Source organism: Micromys minutus, assembly GCF_963924665.1.
Source record: "Micromys minutus genome assembly, chromosome: 31".
In the NCBI taxonomy this organism is placed as follows: domain Eukaryota; kingdom Metazoa; phylum Chordata; class Mammalia; order Rodentia; family Muridae; genus Micromys; species Micromys minutus.
The window spans coordinates 12,416,272-12,438,657 of record NC_137966.1 but is presented as its reverse complement, the minus strand read 5'-3'; the positions used below and the strand labels follow the sequence as shown (position 1 = coordinate 12,438,657).

Here is a 22,386-nt window from a genome sequence, read left to right as displayed (position 1 = left end):
TGCTGGGTAGAGGGAAGCACTTTCAGTCAACTGTAACCCTGGCCTCTAGACTCTCGTTTTAAATATGTGTGTATATTTTATTTTTAACAGAAATACAAGAAGCACACACATTTTCGGGGTGACCTGATCAGACTGTGTGGCTGTTGTAACGTCCCCTCAGCTCTTTGCTGTTTCTTAGAAGAACATTTAAAGTCGATTTGATTTCGAGTCAGTCAGTTACTATCCTTGCCTGAAAACAAAGGCTCCACTGTGAACTCACCCTCATCCCTTTTCCCTCCTGGTCCTCCCAGCTCCCCCTACCCCACCCTACTCATCCATCCTCCCTAGCTCCCTGGCTCCCCTCGGCGCTCCCCCTACTAACCCCTACTCCCTCCCCACCTTCCTCACTGGACTTCTGGAAGATCCTCAGATAACTTGAAGGTTTTGTCTCTCTGTGGAGCACAGAGTGTTCTCATCTGCCTTTTAACATCAAACCATATCTGCCCATTTCCCCATATCCTCAAGTGTCAATCATGTGCACCGTTATTTCATGCACATGCAAAACAGGTTACCCGAAGAAGCTCTGGGCTGGGCATTAAGTGTGTTGTGCCACGTTGCCAGCCAGCCATTCCAGGAGTGTGCCAGCCTCTGGCTCCTGGAGCCTCCTGTTGGGAGTTGCTGGGTCGTGGGGTCTCATTTAGCTCACCCTTGTCTCAGCATGTACGCCCCTCAGCAGATTGCAAAGTTTTCCTTTACCACATCCTGTGTTTTACATAAGAGGGGGAGGTGTGAATACCTTAAAGAATAAAATTGTGTAAAGAAAAAAGAATAAATAGATCAAGGGCCTCTATGCTCTGTCCCCACCAATACCCCACATCTGAGGAGCCGACCGTATCGGGGTGGGGGGTGAGCTTTGGGGCACAGCTGAGTTTGAGGAGGCTGGTTCATGGAGTATACAGAGGCTGGTTTTTAGATGCAGCTGGGATGCTGTTACATGTGCTGTGTGTCTCCGAGTGTTACAGGTACACTCCTGGTCAGGTCCATCCAGACACAGCCTTGTTCCTTTTTGGGGGCTGCATGCTACTTCATAGCCGAGGAGCTGCGTAACTTAACCACTTGCCTCTGAGCTCCCGGGGTGAGTTTAGCGGCTTCCAGTTTGCCATTCTTCTGCATGTTGATTCTGGAAGCATCTGTCTGTATTATAAATGCGTAGACAGCTGTAGCCAGGACTAGGGCTACTGCTGACAGCACACAGTGGGGCACCTGCTGCCTTCCTATCACGGTGACCTGAGCTCTATCCCCAGGGTGGGAAGGAGAGAACTGACTTCTGCAAGGTTGTCCTCTGACCTCCACATGCAGACTATGATACTTGCCCTCCCCCCCACACACACATGAAGATAAAAATAATAAAATGTAATAGAGAATGTGGGGCAGGAGAGATGGCTCAGTGGTTAAACATTTACTACTCTTGCAGAAGACTGATTCCATTCTCAGTATCCACTTGGCGGGTTCCCAGACGCCAGTAACTCCTAGTCCCTGAGGGTCCCCTTCTCCATAGGCACCAGGTGTGCACATACATACACATACATACATGCAGTCAATCACTCATACATGTAAAATAGAAGGGCAAGCGTCCAGAGGGACACAGTCCAAGGCCCACAGTGGGCACCTGACAGTATTGGTGGTTCAGAACCCTCTACATAGTAACCATACATCATACTAGTGGCAAAGTTTAGTTTCTAAGGTAGACATGTAAGATAGAACTGTGATACTATACCATCATGGGTGTTATTTAAGATTTATGACTTTCTTCTAGATCATCCTATGCAATGGTGCTAGACCAGAGTTGACCAAAACTATGGAAAGCCAAGCCATGCGGTGGGGCTGGGCGTGTGAGCAAAGACTTTTCAGCAGAGTCTCCATACTCTTTTAGCTGTGACTGTGCTCCCTTAAAGGTGGTTGTGTTCCCTTAGCTGCGACTGTGCTCCCTTAGCTGTGACTATGAAAATATTCCCCCAACTAACTGGTTGGGTTTCCTGCGCCAGGAGTGTTGTCAGGGTTAGCGCTGAGAGCAGAACAAAAGGCATCTCTACAGAAGTTCCAGTCTATCAGGGAGAGTCCCTTGAACCCGCTGCCCCGTTTCTAACTTATTCTAAAATAGAGAAACAGAATCATACTTTTATGAAAAGAGGCTGGTAAAGATGCCTTGAAACTTAATTCAAGATGGACACCCACCCTCTCAAGAGACTCATGAACTCCAGAACAAGTCACCCCAATGAATGTCCATGGAAAGCCTGAGGTCCTGGGCTGCTGGGAGAAGCTACCTCACCCTCCACACTGGGCCCCTTCTTGTGAAGAGGAAGAAGTAACAGCTCCCCTAAAAGTTCACTTGGTGCCTGCTTCCGGGACGGCCCTGGGGCCAGTTATCATTGTGGAAGTTGGTGGTTTCCCATTTCCCCTTCCCTCTTAAAGAAGGTATAGCAGAGCCAGGGGGTGGGGTGGGAGTGGGTTAGCCAACTTCTGGAAGCTTCGCCCTAAGATCTCTACCAGTGTTTTCCTTGGAGACAGGAATAGTGCCCTGCCCATGGTGCATGTTTGTGGGGAATCAGGCTCAAGGTATACAGGCTGACCTAGCAGGAAGGAAAACTTACTCCCCATTCTTACCAGGAACCCTTGAGTGCGGTCCCCTGCATCTGAACCTCACCTTTAGCAGCTCTGGTCCTGTCCTCTCTCTCAGGTCAAAACATACACACACACACACACACACACACACACACATGAACTTGTGACCAGTGTGCACTCTCAGGCCTAGAGAGCTGCCTCATGGCCACTCCCAGGAGCAGCCTGTTCACCTCAGTCTCTTAAGGCCTCAGGTTCTCAGGGTGGGCCTACTCTTGGGAGTCATGAGGTGCTCCTGTGTGGAGGCTCATGATGACCTAAGCTGGGAGTGGAGCCGTTTTATAAATGTAAATAGGACAGTCCCTAAATGAGCTTTAAAGGACCAAAGGTCAGCATCCCTGTATCACAGGGGGAGACCATCACTGGGTGTCACAGTGCTTGTGGCTCTTAACCTAGCTTGTTCCAACCTGACCCCCAACCATTCTCTGTAGTCTCCTGTGCCCGGACAGACAGCCGCATGCCACGATCCTCGATCGCTTGAAGAGCCCCCTAGACTTTTAGGGACCTCAATCCAGGACAGACTGGAGATTGTGGGTCTGGTGATGAAAAAGGCTGTCTGGGCTTCTCCACTTCTATGGTGGAGTTTGTTCATTTCATAAAGATGGCTTGGAGTGAAATCAGTTTGAGCGGTGAGAGGAAGGAGATGCCCAGGAAAGGAAGCTGAGCCTTAGGGATGACTCCGTGGGTAAAGGCACTTGCTGCCAAACCTGGTAACCCGAGCTCCATTTCTGGAATTCACTTGGTGGGAAGAGAGAACCGGCTCCCACAAGTTGTCCTCTGCCCTCTCTTTATGAGAGCCACAACATAGGCACCATGTCTTAGCGAAGCAGGCAAAAAAGGGGGTGATCACCATGTCGAGTTGTAAAAACAGAACCTGAAGCAATCAGGTGTGACCCTCCAGACCCCCAGCTTCTCTCGTGCTTAGCTCCGCTGTGAGTTCTGTGCTCTGAGCTCAAGGACTGCTTGAAGACCCATATCTTCTCCACGAGGGAAGGGGAAATGGGCCATGGGCACAGAAAGGGGTCTGTGGTGCACATGAATAATTTTAAAGTGGCCCTACGGTCGGTCTGCATGGAGGCATTCTTCTTTATTGCTGTCCCCCATTCCGAAAGGACACTAGCTTGTGTCAAGTTGACATGACACTGGGTAGGTGGGGACATGCCTGGGTAGGACTAGAACCTGATCAGGTGAAACTAGGAGCCACCAAAAAAGAAAAGGAAAAGACAAAGCTAAGCAATTATAGATGATACCTTTAAAAAATGTTCATGTTTTTAAACCTGGCCTTTTTTTTTTTAGATAGGGTCTCACAAAAAAAAAAAAAAAAAAAAAAAAAGCATGCTTGCCTCATCCCTGAGTCCGGCAAGTGCCTTCCTGAGTCCACACCTAGGACTTTACCCCAAGGGTGTGGGTGAAAAATCCCTCAGAGATGATTTTATCTGAGGTTTTTGTGTTGCAGCTGATTTTGGCGTGTCTGCCAAGAATCTGAAAACTCTGCAAAAGCGAGATTCCTTCATAGGAACGCCTTACTGGTGAGTCGTGGGGCCTCTGAGCAACTGATTAGCCAGCTACAGAGCAAGCTTAGCACCCTGTGGTTACCTCTGGGCGGATCCTGTGTGGGGAGCGCGGTGCCAGCCCAGAGCCCCTGCGTCAGCCGTTCAAAGTGTGCGTCCAGCATCTGCTTCTCTCCTGGCCAAGCACAAGTTGCTTATCTTTCCCACACTTCTTCCGTAAACTGGGGTTACAGCGGAAAGCACCCCACTAGTACACTGAACCCAGCCCCTGAAAAGGTGCTTCAGCTCCTGGTTTGTTTAACACATACGTACACTGAGTTTGGGGTGCTGTCTTTGTGTGAGGACACGAGGACACAATGTAAATTCACTTCCTGTCCCCCTGGGAAATCTCCCTGAGCCTCTCTCGCCTGTTGTGTCTCATCCTTTTTCAAAAGTGTAACTTAAAATAAAAATAAAAACTAAAAACACCCGTGAAGAGAAAGCTCTCTGAGGCAGACACCTGAAGTGGAGCTCTGGCCTCAGCCTGCAGATGGGCGGAGCCGAGCCCCCACCCTCCCACAGGTGCAGGACACCCCAAGCTCTGGCTCAGTTTCACCGCTGATTACTTTGTGTTCTGTTTTTACAACCGGCCATGGTGTTCAAGCCCCTTCCTTGCTTGCTTACTGCTCTTAACTCTTTCTCTCCCGCCCCTCCCGTTATTCCTTTCTCTTCTCTCCCATCCCCCCTTCTCTCTGTGCGGTCCTGTCCTGTCTACCCCACTGTCCTACCTCGTTTGTTTTCGCTGGAACCTCCTCCCCCTCTGCCCTCCCCCAACCTGCCCCTTCCCCAGGACTCTGTTCTGGATTTGCTGCTGCCACCTTGTGGCAGCCTCCACTGCAGCGGGCCGAGACCCTTGAGGAAGACAATGGGAAGCCAGTAATTCAAATCATGGCTTCAAATACTGCCAACTTCCAGTGTGGTGCTGGTGGTGTTCGAGACCCTGAGGCTACGAGCTGCACCCTCGGGGGCCCACTTCTTAGCCCTTATTGTTCCTTGGTTGGCTCAGGATGGCCCCTGAGGTGGTGCTGTGTGAAACCATGAAGGACGCGCCCTATGACTACAAGGCTGACATCTGGTCCTTGGGTATCACGCTGATCGAGATGGCGCAGATCGAGCCCCCGCACCACGAGCTCAACCCCATGCGGGTCCTGCTTAAGATTGCCAAGTCGGACCCTCCCACCCTGCTGACACCCTCCAAGTGGTAAGGAGGGCTGCGTAGTTATGGAGGGTCTGAAGCCACTCCAGAGACATGTGGTACTGGGGTCTGTGTATGCACAGTGGACTCCAAAGTCAGGGGATGTTGGAGTTGGGTTGGGGATGGTGCATCTCCAAAGCCTTTCCAAACCTGAACTACACAAAACAGTGTGTGAGAGAGCAAGGCCAGTTAGCCAGGAGGAGATCCTGTCATGTCCTGGGACATAGAGAACAGAAAGAGCCCAAACAGCCACATGGCTCAGGGCTGGGATTGGGGACTTGGGTTCAGGTTCTGACACCGACAAGCCCATTCCCCAGCCTGTGTGTGTTCCTCTTAGCCGTCTATGTCCTGGACAGTGACGTTCAAGATAAGAAGGCTGTCCTGTGGACCCTGTCTCCTAACACCCAACCCCGGGCACACAGTGCCTGGGCTATATAGCTCACTCCTTACTGAAGCCTGTCCTCCAGGTCGGTGGAGTTCCGAGACTTTCTGAAGATAGCCTTGGATAAGAACCCAGAAACCCGGCCCAGCGCTGCGCAGCTGCTGCAGGTAGGTATGGATTCATTACGTTGTTCCTTCAAGGCACCGGTGGTCTACCTAGCAAGTTCCAGGCAAGCCAGAGCTGCATAGAGAGGCAAACCTCAAAAAGAAAAAACAAAACAAAACAGGAGTGTGCCTATCCGCTGGGAGATTCTGACTTTCCTTTCATACCTCTGGTTCAAAAATCAAATGTGTGGCCGTCAAGGCCGGCTTCCAGCATGACATGTTTGTTCATTTGGGGGATGGGGCTGTCATCACTGTTAGATTCAAGGCCCCAAGCCACTTGGGACCAGTTGCTTCCTGTAAACCGCACCTCCCCGTGCTGGGGCATCCGGCCTGCCTGACATTGTCAGAGCAGAGACCAGCTGTCGCCTGCAGCTTAGCTGAAGCAGTGTCTGCCAGGGGCTTCTCTGTATGCAGCGGAAGAGCACAGGGCAGAGAGGGGGAGTGGCAGAGAGAAAGAGCGCTGCCTCAGTTTACCCAGGTGCCCTCAGACCTGCCGGGGCTTCTCCACTACCTGTTAAAGCATAGGGTGGGAGGGATACAGTGGTCTACCAAACTTGAGGACACTGGGCTCAAAGAAGTTCCTGCCCAAGGTCACCTGATTGGAATGGCAGTGCTGGGCAGGTCTTGGCTGTGGGCACCTTGGCTCTGCGTCTGTTACTCCTGGGGCACTGTTGCTTCCTGTCCTTTTTGTCCAGTGTGGCTAAGCCACCCAAGCTCCCTGGTACTAATGGCTCAGTCATCCATCCGCACAAATGTCCCTGACAGCAGGAGTTTGCAACCTGGATCTGAAATTAGGGGTGTAAGCAGTCCCCTCTGTGCCCCTGTTTCTCCCTTGGTCGGATGGAGAGCCAGGAAGAGTCTGTGTGTGATGCTTTTCACATGAAACTGTTTCTCGGGAGGACCCTGCTCACTGCTGTCTTTATGGATTGGAGCTTGTCACGCATCACACCCTGGCCGGCACCTCTTTGCTGCCCACGCCCCTTCCCACCCCCACTGCCCACTTTGCCGCCCACGCCCCTTCCCGCCCCCACTGCCCACTGCTTACTCCCTGTCTCATTCAACTTAGTACAACATGGTGAGTTCTGGGCTCTCTGTTTCCTGTTTTCTGGAATGATCAAAGTCAGCCTGCGGGGGGGGGGGGGGGGGGCTTCACCTCAAGCTCAGTCCACCCCTGACCCCAGACCTTTGTCTCTGCATCTCTGGATGCTCAGAGCCCCTTGAGTCTCACCCCACCACACCGAGCCCTCAGCCCCCTCCTCGGGTGCATTCTGCAGTGGCTGCCCGTCTCATCCCTGGCAGCCTGGCACACTCTCTCATTCCCACCCCTCTCTCATCACGAGCACTATCCTGGCCTTCAGAGCAGACCTAGAATGCTCCATGGGGCCACTTCGGAGCTGCTTAGCCCTGCCCTCAGATGACCGACTACCTTACTGGTTCAGCCGCCGCACCTGAGTCTGTTCCCAGAGGATCTTTGTAAACAGGGTTCCAGTCTTTCCCCCTAAACAGAGCCTCCTTAGCATGGCTTGCCCTTCTTACCACAGAGACAGCATACCCGGGAACAGCATCATAGAGGAGGGGTTTATTTTGGCTCATCCTCGTGGTGGGCAAGGCCTGGCAGCTGGAGAGGGCGCTGGTCTAGGTTTGTGGTGCCACTGTGAAAGCCATGGACTGTTAGGGGTACAGTGTGGCCAGGATAGTAGAGGTGCCCCTTGAAAGGTGACACCCACCCGTTTACAGTGGCACTCTCCGACCCCTACTGCCATGGCCAAGACCAGAGGCCCCTTCAGCACAAGGTCACACAGCCATCAGTGACAGCTAATGTCCTCTCATTCTAGTGACTTGGCTCTGAGGTCTGTGCTCTTGGCCGCTCTGGGAAGCTGCTTTTAATGAGTGGAGGAAAGAAAAAAAAAAGTCCAGAGAAGGGGCGGAGAGATGGCTCAGTGGTTAAGAGCACTGGCCGCTCGTTCAGAGGACCCAGGTTCAATTCCCTGTGCTCACACAGTAGCTCACAACTGCCTGTGATTTCAGTCCCGTAGGATTTGTTGCCCTCTTCTGGCCTCCACAGTCGCTGCATGGTACACAGACAAAACACCTGCACACACAGAATAAAAATAAAGTTTTTTTTTTTTTTTAAATAATAATAACAATGATAAAATCAAACGAAGAAAGGCAGAAAGAGAAAGGTGGCTGGTGAGGAGAGTTTACTTTGAGCTGAGCATCGCCCCCTAGTGGCATCTCGGTGCATAGAGAGAAAATAAACTCACTTGGACATCTGTTTCGGTGACAGCAGAGATCGTGCCCAAAGCAAGGTGCCAGGTGGCAAACTGTGTACTGCTTCCTCATGCTGACTCTGAGCCGCCATCCCTCTTCCTGGATGGGGTGGACAGTGAATCCAGCTCTGATCTGCCCTCCTGCAGGGTCACAAATGCCTGGGGCAGTATATGGGGTGTTTGCCTGGTGTCTGGCCATTCTGGGAGCTTCCTGGGTCCAGCTCCCTGAAGGGCCTCAGCATCTGAGTAGGGGGGGGACAGTTTCTCTGCAGCCCCAACTAGAGGTGGTGGGCTGAGGCAGCACGTGTCTCTGCCTGTTCCTTGCCTCTCGGAGCTTAAACACAAATCAAGGTCCAGTCAGCCTTGGCAGGGTTGCTCACTCGCACACAACAGCCACCTGCCCTGGGCCCCTTGCAGGGAGCTGCCCTGCTTAACTGGGCCTCCGTGAAAGGCTTTCCTCCCTCCCCTCTTCCTCCGGGGGACCTCGAGCTCCAGGCAGGCAGAGCAGATGGTTCTCTTCAAGGGCTACCAATCTGGTCCATATGTAGAGGGCCCTGGCGAAGGGAAGCCTGGGCCGGCACCGCTGGTTTCTGCCACGTCTGCCTTAGCTGCCTCAGAGCAGCTTCCTATGGTACAGGTCTCGTGTTATGGATTTCAGACTCCCTGGGGATCTTGGCCCTTTTTTTTTTCTCATCATGCCCAGAGAGCTGTGCTCTGGTAGAGGAATGGCAAGGACGGAGACAAGGCTGCACAGATTGGGTGCTGGTGACAGCAGCTATGGTGGTTGTGGTGGCGGTGGTAGTGATCGTGTTGGTAGTAATGGCAGTCTGGACAGGAATGGCGATACCATCTAGATGGCAAAGGTGGTGATTATGATGATGGGGTGGTGGTGGTGTTGCTGGTAATCACGGTGCTGTTTTGAACACACACCGTATAGCACATGGAACAGCCCGACTATTATCCCTACTCCGCAGATAAGCAAACTAAGGCACAGCGAGGCTCTCTCTCTTGACTTGCCCAGATTGGCAGTGAGAGCTGGATTTTACCCCAGGTGGCTTGGCCCCCGTCACCTAGTCAGCACACTTCACCCTGCACATCCTGGTGACCCGTTGATTAGTTCCATGAAAAGCCCACTTGGAACCACTGGAAACGTGCAAGAGTGGCGCTCCTGGGTGGCGGAGCTGAGAGTAACCTGGGAGTGAATGGCTTTCTGTCACCCAAGGCTGTGGGTGCCACCCAGCCTTCCACCATGCTCCCTTTGCCTGGCACAGGCTCCAGCTTCCAGGCCCAAACCTAGCTCAGGGTCTTTAGAGGCTCTTCCTTTGCCTAACACTCTGTACCCTGTCTTTCCCTCAAATTTCCCCTAAGTTTGCCCGCACATCTCTCGGGTCCCAGCTTGAATGTGACACCTCCCCTCTCAGGAAGGCCCCAGAGAGACTACAAAATGTCCGTCAGTCTGTCCTGGGCCTCCTGTGACTCCCTTTGGTGAAAGGCCTGACCTGGCCCTGGCACATGAGGTCACATCCTGGAGTCACCGTATAGCCGTGCCGGAAAATTCTGTTCTTCACAGCTCCACTAGAGTGGATGAACCGAGGTCAGACTGGTGCAAGAAAACATGGCAGACGCAGCTCTTTAAAGATGTGATGTGTGTAGCTTCAATGGGAACAAGTCGGGTAGAAAGTGGCCTGCTGCCTGTCACTGGTGACTGGTTTTTAAAGTGCTGGGGACTGAACTCAGAGCCTCACACACGTTAGACAAGCCCTCTGCTCCTGCTCCACACCCAGACCCAAGGGGAACTTTTATTTAACTTTGTTTTCCGTGTGTATTGGGCAGGGCACGCATGCGCCAACACAGAGCATGGAGCTGAGAGGGCAGCTTGTGAGAGTCAGTTCTCTCCTTCGTCATCTGGGACACAGGGATCAAACCCCGGTCTTCAAGCTTGCCTGTAGGTGCCTTTGCCTCCTGAGCAGGGTGGTTAGACAGTGACATGGTCCTTCGGTGGGCCTGTGCGGTGGAATCAGAAGGGAGTAAGGGTGGATGGAGATCAGTGGTAGAGAGTACCATTGAGCATCTGTCCCCAGCACCGAGAAGCACGTGACCTTGCAGTGACCCTGCTGAGCCTCAGGACCAGTGCTCAGTGCAGTGGGTGGATCCTCACATCTGCTGCAGAAAAGAGCTCTGGAGACTGGGGGTTGGGGGTAGAGTAGAATACTAGCCTAGCATGCCCCTTTGGGTTCTACTCCTGGCATCGCAAAAACTTGGCATATTGGTGCATACCTGTGATCCTAGCACCAGGGTTGTGGGGGCTCAGAGTATGAGACCAGCTACCTGGGCTACATGAAAACCTATCTCAAAAGAAAAAAAAATTAGGATAAGTCATAATGAAACAAAGTTACTGGGGAGCTGAAGAGATGGCTCGGTAGTTAAGTGCACTGACTGCTTATCCAGAGGTCCTGAGTTCTAATCCCAGCAACTACATTGTGGCTCACAACTATCTGTAATGAGATCTGATGCCCTCTTCTGGTGTACTCATATATAATAAATAAATAAATCTTTTAAAAAAACGAAAACAAAAAAACAAAGTTATTGAACTTATTGATTAAGCAGGAAGAGGATGTCTGCCTAGACAGAGTTATGGGACTGTGAGAGGCACATTACCTGAGACCCCAACAGTAGCCGCACATACCATTTGAAGCAAGTTAAATTAGCAATTAGTTCATGGCTAGGATGTGCTGTCATACTCATGAAGAGACTTTGTAGGTACATGGCATAGCTGGGTGTAGAAGGGTGTCTTAGTTATTCTTTTATTGTAGTGCTAAGACACAGTGACCAAAGCAACTTATATAAGAATGGGTTTCTTGGGGGCTTACAGTTTCAGAGGGTTTGAGTTCATAGCCATCAATCGGGGGCGCATGGCAGCAGGGTGAATCAATTCCCAGCACCCACATGGAGGCTCAACCATCTATAACTGTAGTCTCATAGGATCTGATGCTTTCTTCTGGTGTGCAAGCATACATACAGACAAACATCCATATACATAAAGTATGTAAATAAATAAATTTTTAAAAAGAAACATAACTTCCAATGCTTCAGTGACACATCTCCTCCAGTGAGGCCACACCCCCTAATCCTTCCCAAACAGTTCATTAACAGGGGACAAAGTATTCAGACATGAGCCTATGGAGGCCAGTCTCACACAGAGCACCACATTCTACTCCCTGGTCTCCATAGGCTCATGGCCATATCAGAACACAAACTGTATTTGGGCTGTATATTAGTCCGGGTTCTCTATTGCAACAGAACTGGATGGGATGAAACAGGTGAATGGGGGAGGGCTAGCATGGGTTAAAAAGGAAATACACAAACACATAGACGACATCATCCCAAGAAAGAACGTGGGCTGAACCCTGACTTTACAGGGCACTTTCACGTGGATTGTCTCATTTCATCCTCATGACTTCCCATGGCTTCAGCATGACTGTCTGTCTGTCTGTCCTTTGGAGATGATTCAGAGAGGAGGTGTGGCATGCCCAGGGTCACACAGCTTGAGTCAGAGAGTCGGGTGTTCCCCTCTACATGCAGGGCTTCCTGACCTCCCCTTCCAACTTCAGGTTCACATGTTGCCTTGGGACCAAAGTTGGTGCTTGTTGCTCTAGGATCAAATCCTGCAGCTCTTCCTGCCCCACAGCTGGCTCCAGATGGCCCTAACACAGGTGTGTCTTCTCCTCAGCATCCCTTTGTCAGCAGAGTCACCAGTAATAAGGCTCTTCGGGAGCTGGTGGCCGAGGCAAAGGCCGAGGTGATGGAGGAGATCGAGGACGGCAGGGAGGACGGCAGGGAGGATGGAGAAGAGGAGGACGGAGAAGAGAAGGATGCTATGCATACTGTTCCAGTAAGTCTGAGAAACATGGGGCTGAAGAGGGTGCCCCCCCCCGGGGGAGGAAGGCTGGAGAAGGATTTCTTTCTCTGGGGACCAACTGGAAGGGAGCCCCAAACACCCCAGGGTGCCCAGGGTGAGGCTGAGCAAATGCTGGTCAGATCCAGGTTCTCCACCATGCAAACCTAGACTTGTCCTGAGGTCCCTGGTCCTGAGGTCCCCGGTCTCACAGTTCAATCCAAGGGCTTCTCTTGGGGGATTGCTCTCCGTAGAGAGTCCCCAGTAACTCAGTGCTGAGTTGTCACAGGGCTGAAACCTCTCCATCCCCCACACCCTTCATAGTTTTGGCTTTTGAAACAGAGTCTTACTGTGTAGCCTTGGCTGGCCTGGAACTCACTGTGTAGACCAGGCTGACCTGGAATCCAGAGACCTGTGTGCCTCTGCCTCCTGAGCGCTGAGAGTAAGAGAGGGTGTGTCCTACTGCGCCTGGCTCATTCAATTTTTAACTTAAAGTAGAATTAGGCTTCATTGTAAATATTTAAAATAAAAATCTACGTTTGGTTGTCACTCAGATGGAAGAGTTCCCTGGTCCCCGTGCCATACCTGGTTGTCACCCCTGTGGTCTTTTCCCATCTTCATGCGACAAACACACATTTATTCATTTTTTAAAGGACTTATTTGTTTATTTTATATGAGTACACTATCACTCTCTTCAGACACACCAGAAGAGGGCATCAGATCTCTTTACAGATGGTTGTGAGCCACCATGTGGTTGCTGGGAATTGAACTCAGGACCTCTGGAAGAACAGTCATTGCTCTTAACCTCTGAGCCATCTCTCCAGCCCACTTTATGTAATTTTTTAAATGTGACCTAGTTGCCATCCAGAAATCAACAGATAACATGTAAAAATTCAGATTACTGAAATGGCTGTGTGGCTCAGTTGGTAGAATTCTGAAATCCTGGGGGTCAACTCAGCACCTCGTAAAACTGGCATGGTGGTACATACCTGTGATCCCAGCACATGGGAAATGACGACAGGAGGGTCAGAAGTTCATGGTCATTCTTGTCTACACAGCATGTCTGAAGCCAGCCTGAACTACCTGAGACTCTTGTCTCAAAAAAACAAGAAGAGAAAATCAGATTGCCAGTATGTGTTGAAAATGGGAGAACTAGCCTTGAATGGGAAAGGGTATTCCCAGCAACTGACAGTTGTCTAGGTCTCTCTACAGCTGGCCACAGTATTTTTCTCATAGGACAGGAGACAGAAATTACAACTAGGGAGAGGAGTGGTTGTCTGTTTAAGAAAGGCTGTAGGGAGTAGTGGGGACTAGGGTTAGTGGTCTCTGCTCAGTACTGTTGGTCTGTCACCTATGGGACCAGACCACCACTGTGGAGCCCCAGCAACTCAGCCTTGACTCTTTTCTAGCCCCTAGTCAACCACACTCAGGACTCCGCCAACCCAACTCAGCCAAGTGTCAACTCTGACAAGCTTCTCCAGGATTCTTCCACTGACCTGCTTCCCAGCCAGCCTCGGGAGCCCGTGAACGGGCCTTGTAACCAACCCTCGGGGGATGGATCCCTTCAGACCACCAGCCCTGCAGATGGGGTCTCCAAGAATGACAATGACTTAAAGGTTCCACTCCGCAAGTCCCGGCCACTGTCCATGGATTCCAGAATTCAGGTGGACGAAGAGAAACAAATCACTGACCAGGCTGAGAACCCCAGTCCTACAGTCAGCAAGTCCCCGAAGGCCAACCAGAACCGACCTAACAGCAGTGCTCTGGAGACTTTGGGTGGGGAGACTCTGGTCAATGGTGGCCTGGAGCTCCCCAGCTCTGTAACTCCAAGCCATTCTAAGAGGGCATCGGACTGTAGCAACCTGTCTACCTCAGAGAGCATGGACTACAGCACCTCCCTGTCTGCTGACCTGTCACTGAACAAAGAAACTGGCTCATTGTCTCTCAAGGTAACGTCACCTGTCACCCTGGGGGCCAAAGCAGGAATGTTGACCACATGCTCAAGTTCCGTGCTCAAAAGCAGGCAGAAGTGAAGCTATTTACACTGTATTTGATTTGTGTATTTGTAAGAGGCTCTGGTGATGAACCCAGATCTTGGTGCATGCTTAGCAATGCACGCATGTTTGGCTCTTTAAGATTTTGGCTCACCTCATAGCTTAACCACCCACATGGAGTCAGTATATTCAAATTTTAAAGTTTGGTTAAAGAATCTAGTAAAATTGGGGAAAGAACCCTGGCTTGCCGGCAGCTCTGGGATTCAGTGAGGATACCGTCACTCCTTTCTGGCCTCCTGACTGGCAGTGGGTGACAATAAGTGCTTTAGCCAGCCTGTGCAAAGTGCTTTAACGAGAGAAGCTGCTTCCTCCCAGTTTCCAGATGGGCAGCGGAGATGCAAAGAAGTTGGAAGCTGGCACAAGGCTGTGTGGTGGAGGCGGGAGGTGGTCAGACCTCAGGCTGGACTCCCGGCCCTCTGTGCCTCTAGCCCTCTCGTCTAGTAGCTAGGAGGAGCCGCCCCCCTTCCTTGTCTGCCTCCAGCAGTCCTGCTAAGCTTACTGTTTGCCACCTGAACCCCCAAACAAGGTTGATGTGGGAGATCTGGGGGAGAGAGCGATTCTGTGCATTTCTTTGTTACCTGCCAAGATTTCCTCAATATAAAACACACGGTAGAAAGTCACACATCTGTTAAGTGCAAGGCTGGCACGGTGGGAGCAGCCAACAGCCCCGCGGCAGCAGCTGGAGCAGAAAGAAGCTCCATCAAGCGGGAGCGTCCCTGAAAGCTTTCCCTTTTATTTCTTCAGAACTGACGCAGATAGTCATGAACTGTAGTTGCCCAACCGTGGCCAGCAGCTCTTATAGAGAAGCGTCCTCTTATTTGGGACAGACAGGGTCTTATATCTCCTCCTAAAAAGGCACAATGTGAGGCTGGAGATGTGGTCCAATGGCAGAATGCTTGTGTTATGTATGTACACGTGACCCTGGGTTCAGTCCCTGGAACCATTTTTTTAGAAAAGGCAGTATGTGTCGAGAGCCCAGGTGAGATACTCCAGGCTGGGCACAAGCATATAGAGCAGGAACCAACTCTTAGCCTCCCTGGCATGCCCACTCCTCTTGAAGGGGCTAGAAGGCCCCTGAGCTATGTGACAGAGGCAGGGTTAGGTTCTAGTATTAAGGGCCTTTGGAGCTGGTAGAAAAGTTAGTCAGTGGACAGGACAGAGGCCATCAGAAAACCAGTACCAGTCTCCCTCTAAATCCTCAACTGAGTTAGAGCCAAACTCTTCCAACAGGCACCATATGCCGTACCACCATGACACCTTACAGAATGGCAGGGAGTCCCCTCCAAGCAGCCTGTGTGGACTGTAATTATTCAGAGAGAGGAGATTGAGAGGGGTGGCCTGCAAGGCTCCTGACAAGCATGGCTGCTCACCAGCTTCAGCCGGGTCAGCCGAGGATGGCACATCCAGTAGGGATTGCGGTCTGTGACTGGTAGAAGGACGTCCCATGGTGTGAGCTGGAGCCGCTGTGTGTTCCGTGTGCTCCTTGGTAAATCTTCATAGCCAGCTGGGAGGTTAGTTGTTTTAATACTTACTCCCTTGACAGCAGAGAAAGCTGAGATTCAGGCAGAATGGTTTTACTGCTGTGAACAGACACCATGACCAAGGCTTATAAGAACAACACTTAATTGGGGCTGGCTTACAGGTTCAGAGGTTCAGTCCATTATCATCAGGGTGGGAAGCATGTCAGCATCCAGGCAGGCATGGTGCAGGAGGAGCTGAGAGTTCTACATCTTCATCTGAAGGCTGCTAGTGGAAGACTTACTCCCAAGCAGCTAGGACAAGAGTTCTAAAGCCCCACACCCACAAGGTCACACGTCCCAACAGTGTCACTCCCTGGGCCCAGCATATGCAATCCATCACACAAGACAAGGGTCTTTCCCTGGGTTACAAAGGCAGCGGTGGCCAGCGAGGGTGAACACACAGTTCTTTTTTATGGCTAAGAGTTGGTTCCTTTCTCTGTATGCTTCTGCCCAGCATACCTGGGTTTTACAAGAAGAGGTAAGAGCCTTGAGAGGCATCTGAAGCTTCATCCTAGCAGAAGGAAAATGGCCTAAGGCCAGATGCTTAGGCCTTGTTTGGGAAGCTTGAGGAAGCGGGCAGTGGATGGCCACAGCCTTCCTGAGCGCAGGCTGGCACTTCCTGGCTCAGCCTGGGCACGTTCTCCCTGCCAGGGCTCAAAGCTACACAACAAGACCCTGAAGCGGACCCGGCGGTTTGTGGTGGACGGTGTGGAGGTGAGCGTCACCACCTCCAAGATCGTCAGCGAAGACGAGAAGAAAGACGAGGAAATGCGATTTCTCAGGCGAGTCCAGGGAGGCATCGGTGTGGGAACAGGTGCGGTGCCCTGAGAGTGCCAGGCATTGGCCTGGTGGGTGGGGTGGCTGTCTGTCCATGGCGTGAAGTGGAGGGCTGAGGCAAACGGAGAATGGTTTTGAGACCCTTTCTCCTGCACTCAAGTACTCACACATCCATCTGTCCGTCCGCCTGTCACCCATTTCTTCAGTCCATCTTCTCACTCGTCCACGTGCCCAGTGAGCCATCTACCCAACCCCTGTCTGCGTACCCATGTCTCCACTCCTCTGCCTAGCAACCTAATCCCTGTCCCTGCACCCATCCGTCCATTGGCTTACTCATCTATCTGTTCATTTCTTCCAGCTCTCTGCCTACCCACCCATCTGCAGACCACCTAACTGTTCATCTGTTTCTTCTACTTATGTATTTGTCCATCCATCCATCCATCCATCCACCCACCCACCCACCCACCCACCCATCCATCCATCCATCCACCCATCCACCCGCCCACCCGCCCTCCCGCCCACCCGTCCGTCCGCCCGCCCGCCCGCCCGCCCACCCACCCATCCATCCATCCACCCACCCACCCACCCATCCATCCATCCATCCATCCACCCACCCACCCATCCATCCATCCATCCATCCATTCATTCATCCAGTCACCCATCCATCCATCCATCCATCCATCCATCCACCCACCCATCCATCTACCCATCCATCCATCCATCCATCCATCCATTCATCTATCCATCCATCTATTCACCCACCCATCCATCTACCCATCCATCCATCCATCCATCCAGTCACCCATCCATCCATCCATCCATCCATCCATTCACCCACCCATCCATCTACCCATCCATCCATCCATCCATCCATCTATCCATCCATCCATTCACCTACCCATCCATCTATCCATCCATCTATTCACCCACCCATCCATCTACCCATCCATCCATCCATCCATCTATCCACCTACCCCCCACCCACCCACCCACCCATGTACTTATCTGCCCACCCACCTGTCCACCCAGTTACCCATCTGTCCATCCACCTACCCATGTCTGTACTAGTGTCTAATATAGTAATAGATTAAGGTACCCGTGTCTGTACCCATCTATATCTAATCATCCGTTTAATCCATCCATCTGCTTCCCTCTTGAGTTCATTTATCCATTAATTTACCCAGTTATCCACTCATGCACCATCCTCCAGTGGGGGCAGATTGAGGTGCAGACAGGTAGAGCCGTGCCCCATGTCGGATTTATACCTCTAGGTCCCAAACACAATACACGGGCGAATTCTTGGTTGTGCTGCTCACTGTGAAGGATGCTCGGGGTGACAGAATAATTAAGTGCCCGAGCTGGACAAAGATTGTTCTTAGGGATCTCACTGTCACCACTCTGAGCAGAGCTTGTGGGATGAGGTGAATTCCCCAGAGCTGGGGACACACCGAGGGACCCTGTAGTCGCTGAGGCCCTGGCAGGTGGCCTCTTGATTTATATCAGGACCTTAGAGAACGGGACTTGGGTATGGAATGCCAGGCCAGGAGGAGGGTGGGACTGTGGTCTGCATGGGGGCAGGACCTGGGCTCTGTCTGCTGCAAAGGAAGGGTGCGGGAGGGGGATGGCACACAGTGATGGCCCTGATGTCCCGACGGGACGGTTTCTCTGGCCACTGTCTTAGCTGTAGAAACTGACTTGGGATGTGGAGTTCAATTCCCAGCAACCACATGGTGGCTCACAATCATCTGCACTGAGATCCAATGCTCTCTTCTGGTGTGTCTGAAGACAGCAACAGTGTACTTATAAACATAAAATACATAATTTTTAAAAATCCTTTTTAAGAATCACACTTTTTAAAGTTAAAAAAAAAATCCTTATTCCATCCAGAAGTGAAACTGGGGTGCCAGAAAGCTTTGAGGTATTGCCAGTGTCTTCCAAATGGTCTAATTTATGTCAGCATCACATGGAATATGAATTCTTCTCTATACTTATTCAGTTATAGTTGTATAGTTGTATAGTTTTGTATCTTTCGTTTATGGTTGCATTTCATATCCGATAGACAATTTTAAAGTTTCTTCTTGTTTCTGCATTTGTTGCCTTATGGTTGTTCATATTGTGAACCACTTTTGGGGATAGTAGTTGTTAGTTTTTTCCTTCTTATTGATCTGTAAGTGTTCTTTATATATGGAGGACACTCACTTTTATCAGTGAATATCAAATAAAGCCCGAATCCTGATCCTGTCTCTGCCTGAGTCGGTGGGATTCTACTCCACAATCTATCCCTCCATGGCCCAGACTGTGAATACTGGGATCCTAGGGGCCCCCTTCTCACTGGGAAACGCTTGTGTCTGTTAATCCGCAGACGCCAGGAGCTCCGAGAGCTTCGGCTTCTGCAGAAAGAAGAACATCGGAACCAGACGCAGCTGAGCAGCAAGCACGAGCTGCAGCTGGAGCAGATGCACAAACGTTTTGAACAAGAAATCAATGTGAGTGAGAGGAGGCAGGCCTAGGGGCTTCTGGCCTGCGTGTTTTCTTCACGTGTAGTGGGAGAGGGGGGTTGTAGAAGGGTAGTTAGGTCATAGTGACCCTGAGTCACAAAGAGGAAATCCCCTCTGTGGAGTGCCATGCCACAGGAGACAGACCCAGAGAGGTTAATTAACTTGCCCTGGGACACACAGCAACGGGTGGCTGGGCTGGGGGACTCAAGCCTGGGTCCTGTAGACTCTGAGGTGTAAAGTGGCTCCTGGATACCTCTGAATCTGTGCATGTCCCAGGCCAAGAAGAAATTCTATGACGTGGAGCTGGAGAACCTGGAGCGGCAGCAGAAGCAGCAGGTGGAGAAGATGGAGCAGGACCACAGCACGCGCCGCAAAGAGGAGGCCAAGCGCATCCGCCTGGAGCAGGATCGAGACTACGCCAAGTTCCAAGAGCAGCTCAGGCAGATGAAGAAGGAGGTGGTGAAGGGCTGTGGGGTGGAGTGGGGCGGGGTAGGCGGGGCGGGTGGAGTGGGTGGGGCAGAGTGGGTGGGGCCTCTCTGCTCTAAGGATTGGCCTCAATCTTAGGATCCTATTGTGGCAAAACAATGACCAGATGCAGTTTGGGTTTATTTCGGCCTACAATTCCACCACACTGTCCACCATGGGGGCTGGGGGGGGAGGTGGGGGTGGGGGGAACCTGGAACCGGGAGCTGGCATAGAAGCCACGGAGGGTGCTGTTTACTGCTTTACTCGTGGTTTGCTCAGCCTCCTTACTTATAGCAGCCAGGACCACCAGCCCAGGGGCAGCACCACCCTCAGGAAGATGGGCCCTCCACATCAGTCACCCTTCAAGAAAATGCTTCCCAGGCTTGTCCACAGGCCAGTCTGATGGGAACATTTTTCTCAGGTCAGGGTCCTGCTTCCCAGGTGACTCTACCTTATGTCACATTGACATAAAAACCAGCCATCACGACCTCCCTTCTTAACAGAGGGGATGCATAAAGCCCATTACCCCAAGTCCTTGGGACAGCCACATTGGAGGGGCCTGGGGCCCAGCTACAACGCTGTGACACTTGTAGTCTTTCTCTGTCTTTTGGGTCCCCCTTTCCTGGGTATGCTTCCCCCCCCCAGGTCCTTTCTAAATGGCTCTGTCAGTTCCTCCTCCTCCTCCCCTTCATCCTCCCCTTTCTCCCCTCTTCTTCCTCCTCTTCCTCCCCTTTCTTCTCCCTCCCCCGCTTCCTCCTCTTTCCCTCCTTCTCTTCCTCACTCAGGGATTCCCACAGGTTGCATATGGCAGTGTAGTGTGTCTGAGGCCCCCAGTCACCTCTGGGTTGTTCCTAACGCGGGCTACAGCCGCTCTTCAGGTGGTCACTGTACTAAAGCCGGGAGCTGTGGTGAGGGGGAGGTGGGTTCACCAGGTTTTCCCTGAGCGATTTTACTCAGTTTGCATGTTGATGAAATTATGTAATGGCTTGTCTCTCAGAATCTGTCCCTGTCATGAAGCTGAGTTTATTAAACGGTTCAGAGTTCCCCAGCCCTGCAAGGAAACCTGGGGACTTCTTAGTTAAAAAACCAGATTGTTTTTCTGGTTGGGAAAATGGGGTTCCAGTACAGTCAGTAACTTCACTGCCCTGGAATGCAGCTTATGTGCTGTCTGGTGGAGCTGGTTCTCAGAGCTGCTGCGACAGCCAGAGAACAGTGCTGGCACGTAAATGTCCTTGGGCCCTCCTCTTCGACAAGTGGCCCCAGGGGACTCGGCCTTCATTCTTCTTCTGCCTCCTCTTCCCTCCATCGGAAGAACATTTCTGGTGTCTTCCATGCCTTCGATAGAAAACTCAAGCCCTGTGCTCAATGGCTGCCTTCAACGTTCTGGCCCCCAAACCAAAGCAATCTGCTTGTAAAAGTATAGATATAAGTCTAACTCATACAGTGTGTGGTAGTTGTATGGTGGCCCGGCCACAGTCCCCGAGCTGGGACTGGACACCACACCTGATACAGAGGCCAAGGTGCACAGATGAACTGTTCCTTTAGGAATTTTATGTAAATCTGTGTTTCCGAGCCAGGAGTCTTCTGTCCCCAGCTCTCTGGGACTTTGACACTGTCTGCACACATTTTGGAGGGTGTCGCAGCTGGGGGATGGAGTGGGGCAGTCTGTTGATCTCCAACAGGGACACTGCTGACATCCTCTAAATGGATAGGGTAGCACCTCTCCACTCTCAACTCCCCAGGGTCAGCAACGCTGTAGATGGGAAATGCACCCAGAGCAGAGAGGCCAAAAAACACGGGACCAGACTCAGCCACAAAACCCAAGACCATTTTATAAACACCTACGAGGGGGCTGGAAAGATGCCTCAGCGGTTAAGAGCACTGACTGTTCTTCCAAAGGTCGTGAGTTCAATTCCCAGCAACCACATGGTGGCCTGTAACCATCTGTAATTGGATGCCCTCTTCTGGTGTGTCAGCAATTAGCACACTTATATACATAAAGTAAATAAATAAATCTTTAAAAAGACCAAGGAGATAAAAATAAGAACCTAGGAAATGGAAAAGAGGGTGAGACAGGCTAAGTTTGTAGGGTTTGGAAGTCAGAGAGAGGCTGAGCACGTTTTGATGACGTCACACAGATGCTTTCAGTCCGTCCTGTCTCTACAGCGACTGACCATGAGTGGCTTGGCCTTCCCAACCCTTGGTCTCATCAACTTCACTGTTTTTCTTCATTCATCCTGATGGTGTGACATACCATCTCACTGTGACTTTTGAGTCATTTGCTCCCTTGCTGCCTACTTGGCACTGTTGTATGTGGCATCTGTCCAAAAACCTTTTTCTCCTATATTTTGCTGGGAGATCAGTTTCTTTTCACTGAATTCTGACAGTTGTCTTCATATTTGGACCACTGGTACTTTATGAGATGTTATTTTGCAAACATTTATTCTCTGCCCATGGCTTGTCTTGCAAACCCAACTGTTTTCTTTAGGGGTGATGCTTTTGGTAGCCTATTTAAGAAGCCAAGGGGATCCTTCCCCAGCCCAACGGGACGTGCCGTCTTTTAGAGGTTTACAGTGTTTGGTTTTGTATTTCCCCATGAGAACATTTTGAGTTCAGTTTCTGTAATGAATAAGGTGTGGACGGGTTCAGCGTTTGCTTTGGGACGCCTATCCCAGCATTGTGTGTTGTCGATACCCACCTCCTCTGCTAAGTTTTCTTTGTAGAAGAGAAGTCGTCCGTGGATGAGCAGATCTGGTTTGGTGCATTTAGGGTCTGCTTGTCATATGGGTTCATCTGTCTGGATCTGCGAACCCAGACTCTGGTAAACCTTGGCATCAAGTGGTGTGAGTCCTGAGTCTGGCCGTTCCACTTCCCTGTCCTTTCAGACACACTGCAGTGTCACCTTGCCAGTCCTGTAGAGAAGCCTCACCAGGATTTGGGTCAGTTTGGGTGGAATGG

The 22,386-nt window shown here is 51.3% G+C and overlaps 1 protein-coding gene across 1 annotated transcript in view; it reads left to right on the top strand.

The window, feature by feature from the left end:
- STK10 (serine/threonine kinase 10) overlaps positions 1-22,386 on the top strand; it is a gene marked incomplete at its 5' end in the record, with an annotated part of 87,770 nt that overhangs the window by 50,739 nt on the left and 14,645 nt on the right. Inside the window, 8 exons of the mRNA XM_080942529.1 lie at positions 4,115-4,187; positions 5,215-5,409; positions 5,871-5,952; positions 11,950-12,111; positions 13,524-14,063; positions 16,340-16,470; positions 18,828-18,951; positions 19,240-19,419. Coding sequence (XP_080798655.1) covers positions 4,115-4,187; positions 5,215-5,409; positions 5,871-5,952; positions 11,950-12,111; positions 13,524-14,063; positions 16,340-16,470; positions 18,828-18,951; positions 19,240-19,419 — 1,487 coding nt within the window. The remainder of the gene's footprint in view (positions 1-4,114; positions 4,188-5,214; positions 5,410-5,870; positions 5,953-11,949; positions 12,112-13,523; positions 14,064-16,339; positions 16,471-18,827; positions 18,952-19,239; positions 19,420-22,386) is intronic.